This window comes from Equus przewalskii, chromosome 3, assembly GCF_037783145.1.
Source record: "Equus przewalskii isolate Varuska chromosome 3, EquPr2, whole genome shotgun sequence".
Lineage (NCBI taxonomy): Eukaryota > Metazoa > Chordata > Mammalia > Perissodactyla > Equidae > Equus > Equus przewalskii.
The window spans coordinates 30,848,721-30,875,950 of NC_091833.1; the positions used below are offsets into that span (position 1 = coordinate 30,848,721).

Sequence of the window (27,230 nt, forward strand, 5' to 3'; positions counted from 1 at the left end):
CGTCCTCCTGAAAGCATCGGGGAATTATCTAGCACTAGATTCGGCTCCCTTCACCTGCCACTACTATCTAGCAGGATGCCTAATGCGTGGTAAGTGCTCAGTAAATGTTCAGTAAATTAAATAACCCCCATGTTGCGTTCCCGAGCACCCCATATTCTGACCGCATTCTCATAGACCTTAATTGGTCCACTTCCAAAGACATTCATCTCATCGTACCTTACATACTAGCTTTTTTTTCTTGTTGTGGTAACATTGGCTTATAACATTATATAAATTTTGGATGTACATCATTATATTTCGATTTCTTTGTAGATTATATCATGTTCACCACCCAAAGACCGATTACAATCCATCACCACACACTTGTGCCTAATAACCCTTTTCACCCTCTTCTCTCCCCCCTTCCCCTCTGGTAACCACCAATCCAATCTCTGTGTCTATGTGATTGTTTGCTGTTGTTTTTGTCTTCTATTTATGAGTGAGATCATATAGACATACTAGCTTTTTGTTCATTTACCTAGAATACAAATGCACCAAAGGCAGGGTCTGTATCATTCATCACATCCTAGCAGAGTTACCTGAACCCAGTAGACATTATATAAATGTTTCGGTGGAGTCACCCTGAATGTCAAATATTTGCCGCCTTGGGTCTGAAAGGGGCGATTTTTCCAAGCATGCTATGAACACCATCGGCAGTTTATTTACTGTAACTCATCAGTAACATCGGAAGATGTACACTTCACCTGGAAATGTTTTATTTGATTTTGGTGTCCCTCAACCTGAAATCTATCACTGGGCTTGTCCCACCTGCATATGTCTAAGAGGCAGTGTTTATTTCCCCTGTGTTTCCCCACCCTGCTGGCTTCATCAGCAACCAGTAAATCTGGGGAAATGAGCTCTGCCTTCTCCTCACCCACCAGACGCCAGCCGGGAATGAAAACGCAACAGATGACAGTCAAGAGCATGAATGTTCACATTAGCACTGAGGAGCGAGTGAAAGGAGCCCAAAGACAAACACACGTCAAACCCGCCTCGCCCTATCTCGTGGGAAGATGGAAGAACGTCACTCACTGTCTGCAGTGGGAATAAGGGACATTTTATGAGGGAATGTGTGCGGTTCCTGCTGGATTTATGGACTGCCTATCCCCAGCGTTATGTGGCCAGAGTGGATAAATCAAACTCCAGACAGACAACAACTCGTTCTGCTTCAGATAATGTTTTCACCAATCTGTTTGCAATATTTATAGACCAGGTGTCAGGTGCAGCTAACCTGGAGAAGAATGTAGTCCCTACTTGGGTGCCATATTGCAAGGAGTCTTGCTTTGCTCAGCCTATCTGGGTAAAGCTGATGAGTAAATAAATAAGTGAATTCCATTATATCTTTGCTATAAATCCCATGTTAATATTTCTCATTAACAATAGTTCAAATGTTAAACAACAAAGGGTCTTGTTGAAAAAGACTTCTTATAGATTTTTCTTGACTCCTAAAGAACAATTTATAAGCTGGAGCCAGCTCCTACAGACTCATGATAACTGATTGTGTATATCACTTTCCAGCTATGCACTCAATGACATCGTATTGGCAACTTGAAATCAGCCATGAAACCACCAAAATTGACAAACATTACAAATCAAGAGAATCTGTTGTTAAACATTTTCAGGCACACCACTCTATGTAATTATTTTATAAAAACATATCTATAATTGACTAATTATTGCAGTTATGATGTGCCAGGCACTGAATTCGTAGCTGGGAGATAAAGCTCTAAACAAGACAAGGTCCTTGACCTCACAGAGCTCAAACGGTCAGAGTCAAGATGGCCAATAAACAAGTCATCAAGAAACAAGAATATTACAGACTGTGAGGAGTGCTGGGGGAAAATTATATTAGTTGTTTATTGCTGCCTAACAAATTACCACAAAACTTAGTGACTGAAAACAATAGATATTTATTTTCTCGCAGTTTCTGTGTCCAGGAGTCTGGACATGGCTTGGCTGTGTCCTCCACTTAATGGGCTGTCCCAAAGCTGCAATGCACACGTCTGTCCAGACTCTGCAGTGGCATCAGGAGATTTGACTGGGGAAGGATCCACGTCCGGGCTTGTTCATGATTGTTGGCAGCACTGAGTTCCTTTTGGCTGTTCCTGGAGGCCGCCCTCATTTCTTGCCAGATCTTTAGAAGATTTTCCGAAGATTCTACTACATAGTGACAGCAGCCATCTACTGAGTATTTGCACATGCCAAGCTCTGTGCTTAGCACTTTATGTTAGCTTTCTAACCGTCACTTACCAGAAGTATAATTATCCTCCCCGTTTTACAGGGTAGGAAATGGAGGCAATGAGAACTTAAGAAACTTGACCAGGATCACTCAGCTACTAAGTGGTGGAGCCAGGGGAACAGTAGTTGAGGAAATTTTGTCTGTCTCTCCCTAAGCGTCAGCTGCCCTATTATGGACTGAGGTCCCTACCTTCATGGAGCTTCAGTGCAGTGAAGAATGACCACCAGCAAATGAGCAGGAATTAGCCTGGAAGGAGTAGAGGTGGAAGGTCAAAAGTAAGAAAAAGTGGGGTACAGTGGAGAGAAATCCAGTCCGGAGAAAGTGTAGAGCGAGCTGTGGAGAGCGGTTTAAGACAAGGCAAGAGAAGGATGGGGTCCTGTGTGGGTTGATGGCAAAGCCTTTCTCCCTGTAACGTTTACTCATTGATTTCCCCCCACAGCTACCATTTTGCTTGTTATTAGTGATAAATGTTGCGTTAAATGCATACTCGTGTGGAAGTCACTGTCGCTGTGTAAAACATCAAGGGTCCGGTGATTGATTATGTGCCATATTTAATGACACGGTTTGACTCTTTTTTTTCCTAGATGAAATGTTTGATTTTCAAATCAGTGTGATCTGTGAACCAGGCCTGTGTCCTCAGAGATACACCCGAGGCTTTTTCCTGCAAACACACCATCTTCCTTTCGTTTCTAGGCTATAGATTAACTGGTAGCCGGTAGACACCCAGGAGGAGGGAGGAAATGCAATAGAAATGTATGACTGTGGAAGTCGAGCCAGGAGAGTGGCTTGATTCTCTTCGATATGTCTTGCAGATCAGATAGCTTAAACTAAAATCAGAGCAGCGAATTTAATTTTCCCACTTTTGACACAGCGTGTTTCTTGGTCAAAAGAAAATCCCATCTCCTTGGGCTAGAGCTCCCCAAAGTATAAGCCATTCTCTGAGAATAAATGACTCTGGTTGGGAAATGCCACTGATACGCTCAGACTTTTGAGGTATAATTTAGTTCAGGGAAACAGTAATATATCATCATTATCAATAACGAAAGTAAATCGCCCCTCTCGCGGGCTGCGTACTGGCTTGGCGTGGGGGTCAAAGGTGTGGTCCTTGCCCTTGAAAACTTTGTCATCCCCTTAAGGAGATAGTAAATGGGCAATCAAAATAAGACCGAACAGGAAATATCAACTTCATACCAGTCAGGGTAGGTTAAGCACAGTAATAAAAGTCCCTTAAACCCACAGAATGGCTTGTTTCTTGTCTACAGCAGGTCAGCGAAGGGGCTCTGCTCCACGTGGTCATTTGGAGCTCCAGGCTTCTTCCTCTTGGGAAATAGAATACATGCAGGATTACAGGGGAAGTTTAGAGGTCATGCCAGTACATCACTTCTGCCCCTTTTCCATTGGCCAGAATCTGTCACACGCGTTCGTCTTACGGTCTAGCTGTATGCCCCAGAGTCAAAAGAAATAGGGTTTGGTGAACAAGTAACACTGGCTTCACCACAGGTGCCTTTGGTTGCAAGCAACTAAAACTGATTCTGGCTGGCTTCAGCGCCAAAAAGAATGTCCTGAATAAACACCGGGGTGTGTTACAGAATTGAGGAAAGAGTTGAAGCCAGGAGCCCACGTAGTCCCAGACCTCACTGGCAGAGCTCGCATCTTTCCGGTTAGAGCAGTGCCTGGAGGCTCTTTCTATTGGAGCTGATCACGCCCATCTCCCCTCTGAGTCTTGAATCAGTTGAGAGAAATAAACACAAAAATCAGGTGAGAGTCCTCCACAGAGAGTGCAGCTTGGCCTTGAGAGGACAATGGGGCTTCCTGCCCCCTGTTCAGTTCACTCCCCGAGTGACAGAGCAGCTGGACAACTGAAGGTCCCATCTCCCAGAGACAGAGTGCCTTCCCGAAGGGCAGAGACAGTACAAGGCGGGTAAGTTTCCTCCCAAAACATTCAGGAAGGCAAAAATCCTTCTATCGGGCTTAGGAGTACCACAGAGAGAGCCAAGAAGGTTTGCCCTACATCTATCTCTGTGCTGCCATGTTCCACATTTCATATTCCCAGAATCCAGTTGTCCTGGCTGGGATTAGGGAGTCAATTGTGAATCAGTCAATTAGTGCAAGGGAGACAAACGTGACACATGGCCACTGGGGTCTGTTTTTCTGAATCAGTGGTCCTACCCAGAGAACGGGGCTGCTGTGGGCTGCCTAGGAGTCTTTTTCAGCAGAATGACAACAACAGAGCAGATCAGACTACTGATCGGTACAGAAATGAGTATGAGTGTGTATATTTCAAGGAACGCTGACTACGGGAGCTGGGGATTTAGGGGAAGACTTCCCGGGAAAGGCACAGCTGGAGTGGGAAGTAGGTGCGAGGGGCATGGAAGGGGTTCCAGCTGTGCAGGAGCGCGGGGACCCATGCGGCATTTTCTCTAGGTCTCTTACATCTCATTGGTTATTTGGCTTTTGTTATTGTTGTCATTGTGAAAGCAATAATGTTTATTACATAAAAATCTCCCAACCCTAATAGGCCAACGGACTTTTTATTTTAGAGATGCTTTTAAAAGAGAAAACTTGGAAGCAACTCAAATAAATGACAATCCAATAGGGAATGATTGAATAAAGTAGGATGGGTCCATGCAGTGGGCTGTTGTATAGCTGTTAAAAAGAATGGACAGATCTGTAAGCACTGAGATGAAAGTGATAAAGTAAAGCAAATTATGCAGCTGTGTGAATATCATTGTTTAAATATGTGTGTGTATAAAATGTATGTGTGTGTGTGTGTGTACAATGTATAGAAAAAGGAGGAAAACAACAGACTACTAACAATCCTTGGAGATGGGGCTGAGGGAGAATCCTCACTTTCCACTTTAGAAATAACTGTCTAGTTTCTATTTTCATTACAATAATTGGATATTTTGTCAATAATAAAAACATTTTTAATGGTAGCCTTAAGTTGGCCAGAAAATTGAGACTTTGAGAACATTTCATCGGAAACCTTACAATTTATCTACTTAATAGTCTAATTGATTTTCTACTAGGTTTTCTGCTATTTCCCGTTGCAATCAAAAAGTTTTATTTACTTCAGGAAATGGGAATTGGCTGGTTCATTTTTTAGAGTTATTCATAAAATTTGTTAAATTACAAGAGAGTTACGCCAATGTGTCCTTCGGTTGTGCTGTCATAAGGATTTGTGCACCCCTCTGCCTAGCTGGGACTCCAGTGTGCTGCAGTCTAGGGGAACATGCCTGTTCTTGGCTCTAAACTTCTCTGAACTCCGTGAAGAAAGGGACCCTGCATTCCCGTCCCTATATCCCCAGCACCCAGCACAATATTTAGGCTAGGTGTTCAATAACATTCAATTGAAAGAAAAAATTATAATAACTTTCTCCAGCCCAAACAAAAATCGTTCTGTGGATGGGAAAATGTTAAAAGGAAAAATAATATATTCATGACGTGATTGGGATGCTGTTCTGAAGAGCCTATGGTGACACTGTAGTATGATATGATAGCTCTTACACTTTCTTGTGAATAAACAGATAATTGATCATAGCATTAGTTGCAATATTAGTCAAAACTCCCTTGTTGCTATTCGCAGAACATCTAATTTAAATACCTTAAGGAAAGGAGAAATTTATTAGCTCATAGAACTCACAAAATCTAAGGGGTAAATTCTGGCTTCAGGGATGACTACTAAAGAGGTCAGGTGAGGCTAGAAGAACTCCATCCCTACCCCTCAGTTCCGTGTCGTCTTCTTTCTCAGGCTGCCTTTCTCTGTGTGGTTGTAAGTGGCCACTACCGGCTTCAAGTCCAACAGAAAGAGAACTTCTTTTACCTAAGAGTTCTAAAAGAAATATGTCCTGGAGTTGAGTTTCGATCCTGGGTGGCCTAACTTGGCTTTTGTGCTCATCACATGGCTGTGTGAGCGGGAGGTCCTGACTGTCCAGGCCTGAGTCGCATAACCATTCCTAGATCAGGGATAGAGTCAACCCTATCTGAACTCCACCTGTGCTGAGAGTGAGGAAGAGGTGATGCCCCCATAGGGATTATAGCATAGATGCCAAAGGAAGCAGGAACGGACACTGGGAAGGCACAGCAGCACGTACCCACTACAGTGAGTGCTTGAAGCTGCCTGGAGTGCGTGTCCATAGAAAGCTGTGCTGCAAGTTGGAGAAGTGCGAATGCTGTGAGAATTCACATCCTAGTTAGACAGGTATCATAAAGTCATGCTCGTCCCCCAGTTTGCTTCATAGGCAAGATCAGTGGTTCTTTAGGGACAAGCCATGCCTGGGATCATAAACTAAACATTCTGACAGGACTGATATGAAAATTGGTAAGATCTTCTTGGAAAGCAATATTGAAATATGAATAAAGAGCCTTAAAATATTCATGTTCTTTGACCTAGTAATTCCACTTCTTGGAATCTATCATTAAAAAAAAAAATGTCAGGGGGCCAGCCTGGTGGTGTAGTGGTTAGGTTTGTGCACTCCACTTTGGTGGCCCAAGGTTCACAGGTTCGGATCCCAGGCATGGACCTACATACCCCTTGTCAAGCCACGCTGTGGCGGTGTCCCACATGCAGAATAGAGGAAGACTGGCACAGACGTTAGCTCAGCCACAATCTTCCTTAGGAAAAAAGAGGAAGATTGGAACAGATGTTAGCTTAGGGCCAGTCTTCCTCCCTCCCAATAAAAAGGGTCAAAATGTATTGAAAGCTTCCTGAATAAAGACGTTTATTGCAATGTTATTTAACATTTTCAGAATTTTTAGAAGACTAGACATAACCTAAGGTCTTAATAATAGAAGATGAAGTAAATTATAAATTATGCATATGATTGTTTTATGGAACTTTTAAAATAGTGTCAAGGAATTACCTTAGTAAATGATATTACATGGGGAAAATGATATTGTTTACCGTGACCTCTTCGATATTAAAAACAACCACATAATTTCTTATTTTCATGATTACATGCTTCCAAAAACATGCAATGTTTTATTACAAAAGTAAAAATGTTATACAAGAAATTAGACCTGGCTAATGGTTCGTATGTCCAGAGACACTCAGGGAAGATTTCTGAAGATGGGCCAATTTATTGGTTTTATATGGTCGAGCTGCAGAATTAATGGCAAATGGTAAATCTGATCCAACTTGTCAATGATGCTAAGTAGAAAGTCACTGACATTGGGCTGATGAGTTTCCGGCTTCAGCTTGAGAGTAGGTGGCATTTCAAGCACCTTTACTGAGAAGCGCCACTGAGCAAGGCAGAGCCAGAACCGCCCAGAGCTGGGTTTGGTTTTAAATCGTTTGCACTCAGCGATTACAGAATTGTGTGACCTTCACCCCTGGTGGAGCTCCTTTTCAGTACATCCGTGTATCAAATCATCACATTGTACACCTTAAACGTACACAATGTTCTATGTCAATTATATCTCAATAAAGCTGGGGGAAAAAAAACATTGTAAGCGACCCTGACCAAGAAGGGCATCAGCAGCCCACTCATCCTCTCGAATTTAAGAGTTTAGAGCCTTCCAACCCATCCGACAGGACTGCCACTCCTTATGTTAGAAGTTCTTGTCAAGAAACAACCACTTGAAGGTGCCTAAGGAGCAAACAGCTAACTGCCCTTTAAAACTACTTCAAAATGTTGGAGGCAGTTAGCATTGAGCTATTAAAATTTCCCGTGTAAACTTCTGGCCTTGGAAGGAACTCAGAGTTCTCCCTTGTGTTTTTGTTCTTTGCTTCCCGTGGTATTTCTTAATTATCGGTTGGTATAAACAATGACTCTTGAAGCCTTGGTACTGATGGGACTGTTTGCAATTGGTAGGACCTTCAACAACAAAAATTATTTTTATTTTTGTTATTGAAGTTGGGTCAACTCACACTCTCTGTGTGAGTGATTATGAAACCAACCCAACTGGTTTAAGTGACTAAGGAAAATTAATGCCCAAATGAGCGGAAAAGTCCATAGGCAAAGGCATGGCATGATGAAGTGGCCCCAGTGCAATCATGGGACAACATTTCTTTCTCTCCAGGGTTCAAGTCTAATTCTCTCGGTAGGCTAGGTTCATTTTTGGACAGACTCTCCTGACCCCACACCTGCTGTGGCGTAGGATGGCTCATCTAGCTCCCTGCCTCAATGCTTGCAGGTTCACGCCATGGGGACACGGAACTTCCTTCTCCCAACTGGGAAGCATAGGTCCTGCCCTGGACTAGTCCTTGTGCCCCAAGGATGGCATGCACTTATTGGCTTCTTCTAATCGGGGCTCACTCCAAAAGTTGGTCAGAGTAGAAGGTGGGGAAAGTCAATCCAACCCACACCACACGGGCAGAGGAGAAGGGACTGGTAGGTCCCCAAAGGAAAAGTGGGGTGTTGCCTTACCAGAAGAATGGTGTGCTGGTCGACCAAGACAAGCAAATCCAGCACGGAAGACAGTTTAAATGCAGGGGTTGTTATTTACCAACCACTACACTCTTCTTCATCTTGGGGTCAGGACCCTTGGTTAGTTGAATGTTTAAACACAGTAATGAAATATCTGTCAAATATTCAAATGAAAAAACTTATGTCCATTGAGAGACAATAGTGGAATATTGCTTGCGTTAAATTTATCAGATCATGGCTGGATGAAAATGCATCTTCCAGGGGCCAGCACAGTGGTGTAGTGGTTAATTTTGAAGTGCTCCACTTCAGCAGCCCAGGGTTCACTGGTTCATACCCCAGGCACAGACCTACACACTGCTCATCAAGCCGTGCTGTGGTGGCATCCCACATACAAAAATGGAGGAAGACTGGCACAGATGTTAGCTCATCAACAATCTTCCTCAAGCAAAAAAAGAAACTTTGGCAACAGATATTAGCTCAGGGCCAATCTTCCTCACCTGAAAAAAAAAGAAAAGACTCTTCCAAATTTAACATGACATGAAGGACTAAAATGACTATGAATGACATAAAAGAAGTACCATACAAGTGACTCTAAACCTCAGGTGGTATTTTTTCACCTGTAAAACGGGAATAATAAATGCAATTTAACATGCTTTTTGGAAAGATTAATGACGATGATTTCTGAAAAGTCCAGTAATCCAATGCCTGGCTCATCAGATCATTCAGTAAAGATGAGTTCTGAGAGCTGCCATCGTTGTCCTAATCTCATCATCAAACTTAACCTCATTTCCGGATCAGTTTCATGAGGTTGCTGTGAAATGACATGTATGGGTGTGAACATCAAATGTGCCATGTATACCCAAACCCTGGAAATGAAACATTCTGGAAGGTATCAAATGTCCCCTTAAATACGGACAGAAAATAGAGTCCATCCCCACAGTCACCTCCAGTCTACCTAGTCACTGCCTCGTATCGGAGAGATTCCAAACACTCATATATAACAATAGGTGAAAGCGTCATGGCTGATAAAGATGCCTGCCCTCCACAGAGGAGGGCAGAGAGGCAGCCTGAGCAACACACTTGCCACCTAACCAAACCCAAACCCAAATCTAATGCCACCTTCTCTGTTGTGTTTTTGCTTTGTAGACTCTGGAAAATCCCAAGTATGAATTAATCATCGAGGCTCAGGACATGGCTGGACTGGATGTTGGATTAACGGGCACGGCCACGGCGACAATCATGATCGACGACAAAAACGATCACTCACCGAAATTCACCAAGAAAGAGGTAATCCCTGCTGAACACTGCCCTCGCTGTCACAGCCATGATTGCTGATCAATACTAGTTCCGCGTAGCCCCGCCCCTGGTGGCTTCCCGTTTGCAAGATCAAAACACTCCTTTGTGGAGAGAGAATGGTGTTTTGCTAGAATACTTTCTCATATTTTTATCTGTTTGTTTTTTTTGTAAAGCTGAAAATACCAATGAGAACAAAAGCATTGAGTCTTGTCAAAGTCCATGAGAAAATAACTTCTAATGCCGAAGTGCCATTTTCAGAGTTTTATCGGGATTATTTAGTGCTAAGTCATGCAAGTCCCATTGTGATCGTAGCATAACAATAACAATTTTTTTCAGCAAGCACAGATTGAGAGGCCAGACGGAACAGCAGCAAGAAAAGAAAGCAGATTTTCTTGGCAATAACAAGGTGGCCCAGGAGCTTATAAATAACCCCCAAGTTAGCTTGTCTGGGAGAGGCATTCCTCATCCTCGGCTCCGACGCTTTCATGACTATGGATCATGGTTGTCATTTCCCATTTATTCCAGTGGAGCAATGTTTGGGGACTGGCTGAGTATCCAAGATTACATTCAGTTGCCGAATTTGCATCCAAACTAGGAAGTCATTTGCACTGTGCTTCTGATGGAAATGTTCTAAGATCATGGTTTCTCTGGGGATCAGGATGAGGGCCAAGGATTTGACACCCCTCTCACTGACCAAGAGCACAGAACCAGTAATGACAGCCCCTCCCGACTGCTGAGCCTTTACTGGCATTCCACCACCACCAGGGGGCTCTCCGCCTTCAATCTGTTGCCTCATTTGACTGTCCGACGTTGGTTTCATTAACCACTTTTTACCAACGAGGGAGCCTATTTTAAGCTCAGAGAATCTAGATGACTGTCCCAAGGTCATGGGCAGAGGAAACAGCAGAAATGGGATGTGAACACAGCTCCCTATGAGCCAGGCATTTAGCTGCAGCTCTGTGCTTCCTCGTTGGCTCTTGATGTTTTCCACCCTGCCACGTGTTTAGAGAAAAGACCCATGTCTGGATTTGCAGTTGCCCAACCCCTCTCTGGAGAGCCCCGGGGCCACCTGAGATGCTTGGGGCAGGTGGGCCCTCTTGGCCTCCTCATTCCCCATTGACGTCTCCACCTCAGCAGCCCTGCATGACTCATTCAGGAGGTGAAATCTCCCTCTCTCCGGTGGTGTCTTGGGCACTCGGGATTCCAACCTCAAAACAGCCGAGTCCACAGTCGCTGATGTGGCTCCATTCTATTGTTCCCATGACAGCATTCCTGTAATTGCTAATACAGGTTGCTTACTATTCCCATGTTTCTCAAAATGGTGTTCCGAGAAATTAGTTCCACAAGGTACAGACTTGTAGGGCAGGGGGTGGGGGGGATTTCAGGATCAGACAGATGTGGAGAACATCAAGTTGAATAGTTTGAAAGATTTCTTTTCCTGTAGGACTTCTGAGTACCTGTAAGATGCTTTGTGTTTGTTTAAGAGGAGCAGGTATGGGCTGTAGGGTTTCTCACTTATTTGGCCTGGGGAGAATTTTTCCTGGACCCCCTCATCGTGTCTTATTGAGCTGGTGTTCATAGAATGTTCACTGGGGACGTTGGTTTATCTGTAGATTTCTTGTGAACTTATTTCAAAAAAACAACTCAAGGCGCATTGTAATATTCAATATAGACATGGTAATGAAAGTAAAAGTGAGGTAACCCCAATCTAAAATAAGAAGAGCTACCAGCGTTACCAAGTGGGTGGGGTTAATTAGTTACCTTAGTTCAGCCCTGAATTGGGCTCCTGTGACTCAGGAAAAAAAGAAGTGTGTGCCCAGTCATGGACTAAATACTGTGGGCGAGAGACTATTTTTATTGTTAACACCACTGAATTTAAGGAAAAATTTCATGTAGATCTTAAAGTCAAGTCATAGACCCTGAGTAGCATCATGGGAAATTTACTCACCTGTGGATATTGGCAGAAGCACAAAAATTCTCTTCCAATGGACATTGGACAACAAGCTTGGGATTCCTGCAGGGCAGAGCTGATGTCCCAACTTGCATAGAGATGTGAGTAATAAAACGAGAGGAATGGGTAGAAGCAAGTACATCAAACACTTTCTCTTAGATATTACATGTCCCAAAGGAGTCTTTGTCCAATTGGATCAATTAAATTCACAGTAGAGTTTTCTAGCATGCTCCTGAAAGGCTGATGCTCTTTGTTGTCGTGGAGGGAGCCACACATTTTGGATACCAGAAGTGCTAGAGGGAGTGTAACAGAGATGTGACCGGGTGGGCTCTGGTACCAGAACTGGATTCAAATCCCCCCCGACCAGCCATGGGACATGAGCATGTTAACCATCTACATTCTCCTTTCTTCACTGTTAATGGGGCTGATCACAAAGCCGACCTCATTAGGTTCTTGAGAATGTTAAGTGAGCTGATGATCAAAAGCACTGAGACAGTGCTTGTCACCTGGTATTCTCTAGAGTGTTGGTGATGAGAATAGCGGTAGTTAAGAATGTGGTAGTGAAGACAATGGTGATGAGGATGGAGGGATAAAGCAGTGAGGAAGATGGCGGTGAGGAAGGTGGCGGTGAGGAAGGTGGCGGTGAGGGAGGTGGCGGTGAGGGAGGTGGCGGTGAGGGAGGTGGCGGTGAGGAAGGTGGTGGTGAGGAAGGTGGGGGTGATGAGCAAGATGACGATATGATGACGAGGATCTTTCTAAACTGTAAGAGACCAACTGACATTCTTAACTAAATAGCCATCTCCCCTCTCTGTTGAAAGGCTGCTGTTTTCCTTTAAAGTAATCTATGAACCTGCCCAAACACTTCAAAATATATGGTTAAGACCCTAGAGTTCCAGAGGAGAAGGAATTCTGGAGGAAAGGTGGCAGAAGCTGGAAAATGAGTCACTATGAACGAAAGGAAAAAGGCCAAGAGAAGCCTGTTAGGGTGAGGACTCAGCCCAAATGTAGTGGTCTCTAGGGTGTGGAAGAGGAGGAAGAGGACAGAGCTGTGGCCTTGAAGCTGAAATAACTTGCAGAGATAAGGTCAAGGTTCAGGCACTCCAGAATGGAAATAGTGGTCATCTGGGTTTGAGTCTAGGAAGCTGGCCAAGGAGATGTTGTCTTATACAAGTTTCAACATATCTTAGGACATTTCTTAGGAAATCCGTAGGAATATATGGTGGTTGTTTTAATTCTTTTTGACGTGATCTTCTATCTCCAGAGAAATGCATTGTTTTAATGTTTCAACAATCTGTTGAAAAGAGAAGTTATGGTTGGCCATAAATAATAGAGACTGGAAACAACACTGTGCTAAGCAAGACAAAGGTATAGTTTCTCTCACATAAAAGTCTATAGGTGGACAGTCCCAGGCCAATATGGTGACAAGATGACATTATCAGTTTCCCCAATTCCTTTCATCCTTCTTCTCTACCTTCTCCAAAGCTGCCTCATGGTACAATAGAGTCACTGCAGCACCAGCCATCATGTCCATATACCAGAAAGAAAGAAGCAGGAAATGAGAAGGGAAAAGGAGGACATTTCACCTAAGTGGACATCATTTAAAGAGCTTCCCCCTAAACTCAAGTGACTTCTGCTTGCGTTTCCTTAGCTTCCCATTTCTGTAAGAGAGACTGAGAAATAATTCCAACTATCTTTAGTTGTCATATTGCAGCCCTTGGTAATATAGGGGAACTAAGGAGGGAGACATTTTAAAGGTTATTTTAAAAAGTAAGTTCTTAGTGCAAAGTATTTGCTGTTTCCCTCTTGTTTGTTTACACTGACTATAACTCACTGAAAGTAAGGCCCACCCCTCTCTTGTTCTCTGTTGCATTCCCAGGAGGCACTCAATCATTCAGTATTTACCAAATGTTTCCTGAAGATAATTTTAAGTTGAGAACAGTGTCATTGGATATGATGAACCAAGGTCGTACTTAAAATAGCTACTGATACATGAAATCAATTCTCACTCATTGACTTTCACGAAAATTTGGGTTAGAAGAGTTAGTCTCCCTGTAAAGAGTCTTCGGGGAGTTTTCCTAGTAGTTTTTACACATGGCATGAACTAAATATTAATTTTGCCTTTCCTAGATTAGGTATTTTGAAATGATTTCGGGAAATCTTGTTAAACTCTCCTAGCCTAGAGTTTGAATTGTAGGTGAGGATCTCAATCCCATTTAGATCAAAGTGACTTGTCCCTTCCTCTAGCTATGGTTTATTTTTTTAGAAAAGACTTCTGATTTGTGCCTAGAACATGGTTTTGACTGTGTTCTATACTGACTGAATAACTCGTATTTTCACATAAACCCCAGGTCACGAGGATCAATAAACTCTCTATTAATTTTAAAAGAACGTGTTTGTAAGTGACTATAAGATTTTTTTAAATTGAGTTGTTCTTCATATATTCAGTCAATTAATTTTCAGATCTTACCCTAAAATTGTGATTGGTAATTTAAACAATAACAGGATATTTTTGGCTATTTGATGAATTTTTTCTAAGATAAATGTTTCAATATTTGAGATATAACATTATAATACCTGTAATAAAAATGGCATAAAGCTTAAAACGTCCTGTCCTCCAGCTGGAGGATGAGAGATGAGTAAATGCTCCAGTTTTCACCACGGCGTGAAGATAAATGGCACGAGCTGGAAGCCAGCAAGCGGAAACCGAGCCACCCGCAGGTATTCACACTCAGTTCTCAAGTGGATGCTGGAATCCAGTCTCCAATTCCTGAAAGCCAGTGTCAGGTCTTCAAGAACCTTGATGCCTCAAGATTCTTATTTTTCTTTGGATGATTAACTTTTTATAATGAAAATATTTTATTAATTAACCACCTAATTCACCCTGTAATACTTTTTCTCTTACGTGTTTTACTGCAAACCCTATGGTCTCTTTTTTTATAGAATAATTATGTAGTATCATTTCCTCTAGGAAGAAAACAAAAAGTCTAGTCTTTCCCCTAGCAAGGTAGATAGAAACTTGCTCTGTATTATTGAGAGTTTAGAAACATTTTTTTTCACCTTCACAACACATTTCATTATTGGAAAATGCATGTAAATTTTGAGAATTGTTAAATTTGAGAGAATCTCTATCAAGTTTCTGTCAAATATACAAATGAGCTATATAATTTCAAAGGCTCTTGTGTAAATTGTTGACATTTGTTAACCATGTCATCCGTGGTGGTCATCCATGTTCTTGTTTTGAGGCATATTAAAAGTTTTATATTATCTTTTTTTTTTTTAAAGATTTTATTTTTTTCCTTTTTCTCCCCAGAGCCCCCCGGTACATAGTTGTATATTCTTCGTTGTGGGTCCTTCTAGTTGTGGCATGTGGGATGCTGCCTCAGCGTGGTTTGATAAGCAGTGCCATGTCCGCGCCCAGGATTCAAACCAACGAAACACTGGGCCGCCTGCAGCGGAGCGCACGAACTTAACCACTCGGCCATGGGGCCAGCCCCCAAAAGTTTTATATTATCTTTATCAATGTTGGCATGGCAGGTCAAATCACAAGAAATTTAGATCTTTACCAATGTGTTCATTATGATTCATTTCTCCTCATTAGTAGGTTTATCAAACAATCAAGGAGCCATTTTATTTCTTAGGTTAGAAATTTACTTTTTCCTCTTAATGAATTATCTGATGCGGAATGATGTCAGGATAACATCTATTTATTTCATTCTTTAACTTTATCACTTTTGCTTCATATTCCATTGTGTTTTTTTGAGATATAACTCACATACCCTAAATTTCACCTTTTTAAAATGTTCAATCATTGGCCTTTAGCATGCTCACAAAGTTGTGCAGCCATCACTACTATCTAATTTCAGAACATTTTTATCACCCCATGCCCGTTAGCAGTCACTCCCCATGCCCCTTTCCCCAAACCCTTAGCAACTTCTAATCTTCCTTGTATTTCTGGCTTCTTTTCTGGACAGTTCATATAAATGGAATCATGCAACATGTGGCCTTTCATGACTTGCTTCCTTCACTTAGCATATGTTTTCAAGGTTCCTCCATGTTGTAGCATTTCTTTTCACAGCTGAATAATACTCCATTATATGGATAGACCACATTTTGCTTATCCATTCATCCACTGATGGATATTTCGGCTGTTTCAACTTTTTGGCTATTGTGAGTAATGCTGCTATGAACATTCGTGTACTGAATTTTCTCTTAATTCCTTAATAATTAGAATGAAAACGAATAGTAGAATGAAAAAGTTACCCATAATATTGCTCCAAATTAGGAGTCTATAATTTCTCTCATTTTATTGAAACATTCTGAAATATCTTTCTAAATTGCAATTAATATAGCTTACTCAAGACTTATGGAGTCCTTTTTAATAACCATATAACTTCCATACAAACAAGTACACAAATACTGAGTGATTTTGTTCTCCACAAGTCGAATATGAAACCAAATCAAGAAATAGAAAGTGACCAGCAGCTCAGACGCTTCCTAAAACTCCTCTCAGCCACTACTGCCTCAAAGTCTATTACTTAATTCCACGTATTTGGGGTTTCCTTGTTATTTCCTTGTTATTGATATCTAGCTTAATTCTACAGTGGTTAGAGACCATACTGCATGTGATTATAATCTTTTGATATTTTTGAGACTTTACAACAAGCATGTGATCAATTTTGATAAATGGTCCACGTGCTCTTGAAAATAATGTGAATTCTACAGTTGTTTAATATTCTTATTGAAATCTTCTAGAGGTTTTTTTTGTTAATCTTCTTGTTCTATCAGTTACTGAAAGAGTAGTTATGATATCTATGATTGTACATATATCTATTCTCCTGTTAGTTGTATCAAATTTTTATTTGAATATTTGAAGCTGTGTTATTAGGTGCATACAAATTTAAAATTGTTATATCTTCCTGATGTATTAACCTTTTATTATTACAAAATTTTTTGCTTTAACATTTGCCTTGTCTGGTATGAAAATAACTACCCTAGCTTTCTTTTATTTAGTGTCATCAGGCTGTATTTCTTTCCATCCTTTTCTCTCTCAAGTTTTTTGTAATCATATATTAGAGTGTGTCTCTTAAAAACAGTGTATATTTGAGTTTTGATTTTTTAATCAATTCTTATAGTCCTAGTCTTCTTACTTGGATTATTTTGTCCATTTACATTTAAGGCGAGTACCGTATATTGGAGTTTAAATCTGCCAATCCTAATATTTGTTTTCTATTTGTTGTACCTTTCGTATACTTCTTTTTTCCTCGTTTCTCACCTCTTGCTGAATTAATAGTTTTTTTATCATTTCATATTCTGTTCTGATAACTTATTTGTTATACTTCCTGTTCATATTCTTGTAGTCGTTTCTGAGAAATTGACAGATACATCCTCGACTTACAGAATCTAACATAAATTAGCATTTTTGCCACTTCCGGTATTCTTCAAGGACCTTAGAACATTTCAACTCCCTTTATCTTCTTATCATCTTTTGAGATATTGTTGTCATGTTTTAATTCTACATATATTTTACATTTCACAAAAATATTACTGTTTTATATAATAAATATCCATTTATATTTGCTCATTTATTTACCCTTTATATTATTATTTATTCCTTCATGTCTCTGTGCTTCCATGTGGGATAATTTTCCTTCTGATTAAAGAATACCTTATTATTTTAAAAATAGTGCAAGTCTGTTGGTGATAAATTCTCTCATTGTTTGAGTTTTTGAATCATATTTTCACTGGATGCAGAATCTCAGTTGACAGTTATTTTTTCTTGTAGTACTTTAAAGATGACATTTCATTGATTTGTGACATCTATTAATGTTTGTTGAAAGGTCAGCTGTCAGTAGTACTTTCTTCTCTATTGAAAGAGCTGTGGCTCTTCTCTCTGGCTGCTTTTAATAACATTTCGTCTTTACTTTCCAACAGTTTTGCTATGGCATGGTTTAATTTATATTTATCATGCTTGTTCCTTAAGCATGTCAATTCATAACATACGTCTTCAAATAATGCTTTTACCTATTTTCTCTCATCTTTCTTAGTCTGTCTCTATCACTTTCTCTCTCTATATATATGCATATGTATATATATGTATATACCAACTTTCTATGCTTCTGTTGACTTATTTGCCAGCTCATCAATCCTCTCTTCTGCTACGTCTAACTGCTATGTTTAATCTACTATTATACACATCTACTGATTTCTTAATTCTACTTATTATATTTTAAATATAATTTCCATAATTTATTTTACAGATTAAAATTCTCTGCTCAAATTTTCCCTTTTATCTATCTTTTATCAAGTCTTTCCCTCTATTTTCAGTATTTTTCTCTTGGTTTTGGTCATTTGTTATGGCCCCTTGGCATGCCTAGAAATTTTCTTTGTTTAATTATGAACAACATATGTGAAAAATTTTTAGAGATTATTTGGGCCTCTGGCTGGTGTAATATTCCTCCAGAAAGGATTTACTTTTGCTTTCTGTAAACCAATAAGAGCAGAAAAAGATGGCTTTAAATCAGATGGGACTGGGTTGGTTCACAGCTGGGTTTTAGTCTTTTATGAGACTAATCTACTTCCTGGTTTCCCGTAGTCCCTGGGTGCAGCCTTTCTGGGGCCTTAACTGAAAGTCTGGTATGTTTACAAGGGCTCTTACACCTTGGAGACCCTGAACTTCAGTTGTTGTCTTCTCAGCCCCATGAGACTGCTGAAAGCTCTGCTTGGCTTCCTGGCCTCTCAGCCAGTACTTTCTGCTCAGATCCTTAGCCCCTTGTCCCTATGCCATTACAATTTAGAAAACGCCTTAAGGGTTGAAGCTCCATAGAGTATTGGCCTCACTTCAGTGAGCTTCCCTTCTCTGCAGGATCTGATCCTCAAGTTCTGGCTGCCTTGATACTTCTCCAGTGCTTTCAAAGAGACGAGGCGGGAGAGTTGTGTTAAGTCCATATTCTTGAGTTATTCTAGATTTGAGGGTTGTTCTAGAAGAAGCTTGCCCTGATGACCATCAACAAAGAAATAAACCTGGATTACCATTTTAATATAGAGTATCAGAGAAAGCAGTAGACATTGGGTATACAAAATTCACTGTGGCACAAAACATCGTGATATCTTCATTAAAAATATGGATTGAAGAAATATAATTAAATGGTTTTACAGTGCCCACCCCCTCTCATATCATTTGCTTCAAAATCAACTCATTTTAGTAACAAGTTTAAAAATTTTGTATGTCTTCTGGGAAGTTGAACTACGTAATTAAAGGCAAGTGTTGATTTCTGATTCCCTGACTCTTGAGTTGACATGAGTATCTGGAGTTTTCTTAACTCTTTTGGATCTTTTTATTTGTTTTTGGTGGTTTGTGGGTTCCAGGTATGAAGTTAGAAAATGCACCTTTGTGTGCCATCTTTTACTAAAAGTCTAATTGAGGTGAATATATTTATCCACGTCTCCAGGATTCCATGCAAAATATTTGAATGCTTCAAATGAAACTCTCCTACTTCCATAAGAGTTTTCCTTAGGAGAGCCCTCAAAATTCAGATGTGCCTGTGTGTAAATACTGACCACAGAATTACACATTCCTGCTTGCTCAATAGAGATTAATCCAGAAAGCCAACCACATATGTCTTAGAAGATCCAACCTATTTCAATTATCTGACTCAAGTGACTTTTCTGGAGGGTGGAGTCCAAGACATTTTAACAACCAGATAAATCTTTAAGATGATTAAATGTTATTCCAAATAGCCCAGACTCACTCTTCCCGTGAAGCTTTTTATAGCCATTATGGCAAAATAGGTGAGACTTTTTTCTGGGATGCTGTGAAATCACATATCTGACAGTTTTCTATGCGGCTGAAGTTTTAAATAAAACCAAACATACGCTATTGGGATCTGTACCCGCTGTGTTGTGCAGTGGGATGGGGGAATCCCAATATGTAACGAAATGGGATATTTGGAGAGAATAGAACAGTGTGATTTCAGTGCACAAGTACCACTAATTTCGATCTGTGCAAACAGTAACCTTCTTGAATACATCAGTTCCTGGTCCATCTTTGTCCAAGCCAACACCTTGTCCAAGGACTCTAGAAGCTATCTATTGAAAATTGCATTCCCAACCTCCCACCACATAATTGAAGAGGGGCTAGCTGCACACAGCCAACACCCACGTTCCCCATTTATCTTCGCTTGGAATGGCTGAGTTTTTGCTTTCTTCTCCTGTGCCAAGGTCATAGAAAAACAAGAAATCATCAACTAAATCTTCCAGTGTGCAAATTTCAGAAGTACTTGAAACAGCAGGACTACAGCTGGATTTCTTGACTAAAAGAGAGTGAAGGGAAACATTGGTACAAATATAAGCAACACTCTATGAATAGAAGCCATCATCCAAACAGGAGTCTTCCAGCTAAGGAAAAGGGTGGTGTGTGCTTGCCCAGATTTAATTGTTTGTAGACAGCAGGGTGAGAGATTCTGCATTGTTGAAAATGCCCATGTCGATTATAAACTATGTGTGTGATGCCAAAACATCTGGATTTTTTTTTAAGTGAAACAATGTAATCTACCCTGTGGCTGGTTCTTCAAGTGTCTTGTAGAAGTAGACCAGACAGCCAGAGGATTTATTGCATTAATCACTCTTTCGTAATTATATTCATGATGTGTTGATCCCTATCACCCCTGTGTGAACCTCTATGCAAATTCTGCCCCTCTGCTAACCCTCTGGTTACGCTCTGAGGGTCAGCGCAACTCAGTGGCAATAAAAGCCACTACAGCTGGCAGAGTCTCACCACTGAGCCACTCTGCAGCACAGTGGCCTCTGAAGACTTCGTCCATCTGTTTCTTTTCAAAGACGAGATCCTCACACTAAGAGCAACAACCACAAAGATAGAAAACGTATTTTTTTGAACGCTAAGAATGCAACATTACTACTCCTCTATAATGCAGCTTGCAGGAGAACTTGAGTTCAAAACTAGAAAGCCAAGAGCAACAAAAATGGAGCGTGTTGGAAAATGAATCGTCCAAGCCCACACTGCACCTGGAAACCATTTTGTACTACACGACGTTAGAAATAAGATCGCTGGGTCTTGTGTGTTGGTGGTTTTAAACACTGTCCACCTGGTCACAGCCTACCTTCGTCTCAGGCCACACAGAGGTTCAATTTATTCCCCAAACATGCCAAGCTTTGGCATGCCTCAACACCACTGCCCATCCTGTTCTCTTCTTGGAATGCCTTTCTTTTCTTTTGTATCTGGAAAACTGCAATTTACCCTTCAACACCCAAAGTATATATCCCCCAGGCGAGTTGCTGCTTCTTTCTCCTGTTCCTACACGCACTGGGCATCCCCCAGCATAGTATTATCACAGTGCCTTTTAATCATGTGTTTATATTCTATCTTCCTAACACCATTTGAATGCTTTGACATTTAGGGGCACATCCTTTTCATCACTGCCTCTATGGCCAAGCACAGGGGTGACACCGATGAATGTATTATTCATGCAGCAAATATTTATTACAGCCTATTGTATCTCATCTTCTAATATACTATTAAATTTTATTCTAGTCCAGATTAAATAGTGTTATGTGTATCCCATTATATGTTGTTACATAATATTCTATTATGTATTCTATTCTATTCTAATATGTACATATTTTAGTCTAATGCTTACCTTCTAATGTGCCATAAAATTAAATTATTTACTCACTTATTGTCACTCTCCCCAAATTAGAATGCAAGCCCCATGAGAAGGGAAACTTTTCCTCTTGTCCCTGCTCTGGCCCCAGCACCCAGCCCGACGTGTAGCAGATGACCAGATAATGGATGGATGAGTGAACACATTGTAAATGTTTGACAGTAAGCCACAGAGGCAACCGAAAACTTAGAGGCATGTTGTTGGAGGGACTTTAGAAAGAATCTCCTCTAAGCCCCTGGCTTTAGAGACGAGGGACGCTGCTGAAGGCAGACAGCAGATCCCAGGCCAGTCGCATCGTGGCACAAAATGCTGCTGCCAGTGAAAAATGAAGGCCCTACAGTAACACAAAAGTCAGGAGCAATGCTGAGGTTTATCATCTTACGTGGTGCCCCGAGAGCCAACAGGGTGGGAGTTAAATTCCTTTCCAGAAGTGAATAAATGAATCTGCATGAACTGCAGAGAGCCCTAAATCTGCTTCCCTACCAGGCACGTAAAAAAAGAAAGAAGAAAGAAGAAAACTCAATGTTAATAAATAATATATAAAGGAATCTTTAGAGTGGAGACAGGCTCAACTCATCCTGGAAACCTAAAAACAAGAAAGAAAGAAAATATTGCACAGCTCCAGAGTTCTGTATGGGTTCATTCTTATAAGTGGGATTAAACAAAATAATCCAGAATTGATTGTAATATGTTCATTTGCTTCCAAACTAAAATCTATTTCTGTTTCAGACTGGGTATCAGTTTTCCCAAGGTTGGCAGTGTTTTATTTTGCTGTCGACCTGCCCAGATCTAAGATAGGAATTATAAGAAGTATCTTCTTTAGTCTGTCTTACCTGATGTACCTATATTTGTATATCACACATCATCACATCATACTGTTGCTTTCCAGAGTGCATTCATTCCTTCGTTCATTTATCCACCAGCCCATCCATCACACACGTATTCCATGCTTCCTCTTTGCCAGGCACTGTGTTAGGCTGGGATGCAACACGATGAGCACAGCAAACATGGCCCCTGACCTCTTGAAGTTACAATCTAGAGTGGGGACAGCCAACCAGCAAGTAGCTACAGATGGCCCCTCATGACAAGACAGAACGGGGTGAAGCCACCACGAGGGGAACAATGTGGGCACCGACCATGGACTTCAGGGAAGTCTCCTCTGAGGTGACATCGACAGTGACTGTGTTTGTGTCCTAGAGCTACTGTAACACAATACCACACACTGGGTGGCTGGAACAATAGACGTTTATTCTCTCGCAGTTCTGGAGGCCAGAAGCCCGAGATCAAAGTGTCTGCAGGGTGGTTCCTTCGGTGGGGGAGTCTGTTCTTGCCTGTCTCTTAGCTTCTGGTGGTTTGCTGGCAATCGATGGTGGTCATAGGCGGTAGATCCGTCACCTGAGCTCTGCCCTCATCCTCAAATGGCCTTCTCCCTGTGTGCATGTCTGTGTCTAAACTCCCCGTTTTTATAAGGACATTAGTCATATTGGATTAGAGCCCACTCTAAGACCTCATCTTAACTTGGTCACCTCTGGAAAGAAACTATTTCCAAGTAAGGGCACGTTCTGAGATACTGCCATTAGGACTCCAGCATATCTTTTTGGGAGACATAATTCAACCCACCACAGTGAGCCCCCGATACGCAGGAAGTCCCCGAGGCTGGGAAGAGCAGGTCTTGCTTGAGGAACCGAGAGCTGTGCAGCATGGCAGGAACAGCATGAGACGGGGCGAGGGATGTGAGACTAGACAGGACGGCAGGGGCCAGACCCTACAGGCAAGGCAAGGAGGCTGGATTTGCTGAAGCGCAGTGGGAAGAGGAAGACCTGGGTAGACAGTAAGAAGGGTAGAGGACAACGTTCCAAGACGCAGAGTCCCCACACTGCTCCAGAACATGGTTGTTCCACGGGGTGAATCATTGGCCAGAAGATTGCTGGGGACGATGCCACTAGTCACACGTGACCCCACTGCCTACATCCTTCACAGAACTGGGAATAACACCGAGGGGAAAGCAACATCTGCAGACATTTACGGAGTCATCTTTAAGCTTACGAAGACCTCGCACACCCCACATGATCCCTCTCACCTAACATCTGGACAGTCCGGTGAAGGCAGTCTGCTGGGCGCCCCTGTACAGATAAGAGAGCGCTGGCTATGCAGGCCAATTCCTTCCCCAATGTCACGGGGCAACTGGATGTTGTGATCTAAACTTTGCGTCTCCTTTTTGCTTGCAAATTTAAGGAGAAGTCTTTCTTTAGGTAGCAAGCTTCTCGTCAACAACAGCAAATGTGTAATGAGTGCTTATCAAAGGCAAGACGGCTCATTCTCTCAGAAGCTCTGTCTGCCCAGCGCTGCCTGGATCTGCTCTTTCATCCTCTTTGCCGTCAAACAAACATCCAAAAGCCAAAGCAAACACCTGAAAACACTCGCTTTGCACCAGGCGGGGTCCACGAGCTTTATGCACCCTCTGTCGTTCCCTCCTCCTGCCAATCCTGAGACAGGAACTATTGCAGTTATACCCATTCCATGGGTGTGGATACCAAAGCTCACACAGCTGAAGAACTTGCCCAGAGTCTGGCTCCCAGGCTTTCAACCCTGCACGAAGCTGCCTCTGTGCCATGAAGGGATTACCATCTCACCCACTCGGTGCCAGCACACCCAGTTCTCAGGACGTTTCTGCCTGATTCAGCCCCAGCTGTTATCTTCCTGCTCCATGGTCTTGCCCTTTGGGCCAGCTCTCTAGGATTCCTCGCCAGGGCTATTCCCCAGGGAATGCCCATCCAGTTTTTCTCGTGACGCTTGTGTGCCAGGGGCTTGCTGAGGAACCCGGGTTTATAACCTCCAGTCTCCGCTCTACTTGAACTTTCTGAACTTCAACTCATGGCCTCCTGCTTCTTGTGGCCTCTCCTTCCTCTCTGTTCAAGTGAGGACAATGTTTTGTGCAAGCCCTGGATATAACCACGGCACAAACAAAAATGCTCTGGGCTCCCTGGGACAATCTAAGCGACTCTTTCTCCCTCCGCAGTTTCTTCAAATTAAAAAAAAGAGAGAGAGAGATGTCTTTTAATAGCCAATGAATTTGATTAGCAGGCTTAAGTCTTTATTCTGATAGGTCCAGTGGGCAAATATAATAATCATGTCTTATGAGCAAAGAATAAATGAAAAACGTTTTCATCCATAAAACCAACTTTTTTAAGCTAACAGTTATTAAGTGCTTGTCTGCGTGCGGCCCTGTGCTAAATGCTTTTGCTTTAGGCATCTTAATTCATCTAATTCTCACCACAGTCCTATGATAGAAGTACTCCTATTACCCCCATTTCATCAGTGAGGAAACTGAGGCATGGGGAAGTTAAGAAACGCACCCGAGGTTACAGCGTGGTGGGACCGGGACGCCAGCTCAGGGTTCCTGAGCCCTGCCCTCAGCCGCTACCCGATACTCACGATACTCACGGTCTGAGTTCCCACACATTGTCCCAGCTCTGTGGGATTCAGAAGTGCAAGGAGCCAGGGTCCCTGACAAGCACACCTTCTCTTAGGAGACCTCACAACCAAGTCGAATAGCCTATGTAGACCCAGCAACGTTCTAGAAAAGACATTGACGTTTCCACTTTGTATACATTCATGTGCATATCTGTTCAAAATCTTCCCGCATCGCCGTCAATAGCTTATATGTGCACCAATGATTCGATCTCTCGATTGAAATCCTAGGTTTTACTCACTGAGGAATTTGGACAAAGGTCTATAAAGCAAGAAAAACTTTGGTTCATTAACTAGGGTCATTTTTATACTAGTCCGCTATCTCTGATAGCAATTTTTAAATCTTTTAAATTTATGACTGTCGTTACTGCAGTTCCATAATCATTAATGAGATAATATGCTCCTTCGAGTTCAGCAGCCTGCGTGCATTTGATATACTTGCTCCGCGTTAGCAGGGTTGAAAGTGGCCTCAGCTCTCGTTCATGCACTCCCCGCATGCCTATCTAAGACAGGCAGAGAGCTGAAGGCTGGAGCCTTAAATAAGGTGGGCAAGTCCCTGTCTTCTTGAGGCTTAGCACGGAGGACAGATACTAAAGTATTGCAAGACGGGTGCATTCCCAGATAAATTCAGAGAGCTTCAAGGACAGAACCTAAGGAAAACAGACCTAGTCTCGGATCTGGAAAGGTGAGATCAGGAAGTAATTTCTCATCTGTTAAGTCTTGACTTTGCTAAGTGAACTGAGAAATGGTGCCAGGATAGCTCATTCTGAACAGATCATGCAGCATGTGCAAATGCCCTGAGGCATGCAAGAGGTGTTTGAGGGGCTAAGAGGAGCTAGGACTAGCCTGTACAGTGTAAGCACAAAAACAGGCAGGAGAGGTGGCGTACCCTCTGTGAGTCTGCCCCCCCAGTGACAGACTTCAGGAAGCCATGCATTTCCCTCAAGCTCCCCCGAGTCTCCCAGTCAGAGCTAACTGGCTCTCTCTCACCTGTGCTTCTCCAGCATTTTGTCCTGCCTCAGTCACAGCATTCTTCCCAGCATGCACTGGATCAGCATTATAGATATCCACTTCTGCCTCCTCCAGACTGGAGCTCCCTGAGGGCAGACACAACTTCATTTGTCACCATCTTCCCCTTTGGCCACAGAGTGATGCACGCAGAGGGAGCACAAAGAATATTCGTTGCATTAAATCAGACCTAACAAACAGTGCTCTCGCCGGCAGCTCTGCAAATGGGAACAGATGCCTTTGCTAATCGCCCCTGGATGTCTGGTTTAACACAGGTGCAATTCGGCACAGTAAAGCCATACATCAGAGCCAGAACCTGTTAGCTGTCTGGTTTACAAGAGCCATGGCTCCCCCAGGATGTGCACTGGGCCCTGTCACTCAGTGGAAAGCCTCCACAAACCTAGGTGTCCTCAGTTGACCACTTGTACCAGCCTCATATAGAAATGACCAAAATATCTTTTTTCCTTCAGCTCCGGGAAATTGAAAAGACAAATCAATTAGAGTAAGGCTGAGACTAGAGGCTCACTCTTTCTCAAGAAAATCTGCTTGTAGTTTCTCCAGAGTTAAAGACTCTCTGCTTGCACTCCAACCTACTTTAAACTAGATATGCAAATCCTGGATGCATTGGTACTCATCACTGGGCAAGGCACCGTACTCATCACTGGGCAATGCACAGTACTCATCACTGGGCAATGTACAGTACTCATCACTAGGGAATGCATAGTACTCATCACTGGGGAAGTCAAAGGGCTTTCTGACTTCAGGTGTGGCTGCCTCCAGCGCTCAAATAGCATCATCAGAATGCTATCTATATGCCACTCCATCTCTTGGCTCTGCTTGTCTCTCTGTTGGCTTTATTCTCTGGTAGGATCTCTCCTCATGGCAGGTAAGATGGCCTCTGGTGGCCCTAAGCTCACGTCCCCATAGCTATGTACAAAGGAAGACACAGAACCCTCTCACCCAGATCCAACACTAATCTCATAGAAAGACTTTGATTGGTTGTACTGGGTCACAAGGTCCCCTCAGACCAGACACTGAGTGCAGGGAACTATGAGACGATTGCCAACCCCAGGCCACATGCCCACCTCTGAGGAAGAAAAGCGAGGCCTGTGGTTGACAGCCCCAGTGTGACTCCAGGGGATGGGTGAGATGGTTCTCCAAAGGAAAGGATGCCCGCAGAT

General features: G+C 42.3%; 1 protein-coding gene across 1 annotated transcript in view; it reads left to right on the forward strand.

The window, feature by feature from the left end:
• CDH13 (cadherin 13) overlaps positions 1–27,230 on the forward strand; it is a 1,002,245-nt gene that overhangs the window by 850,664 nt on the left and 124,351 nt on the right. Inside the window, exon 8 of the mRNA XM_070613929.1 lies at positions 9,793–9,933. Coding sequence (XP_070470030.1) covers positions 9,793–9,933 — 141 coding nt within the window. The remainder of the gene's footprint in view (positions 1–9,792; positions 9,934–27,230) is intronic.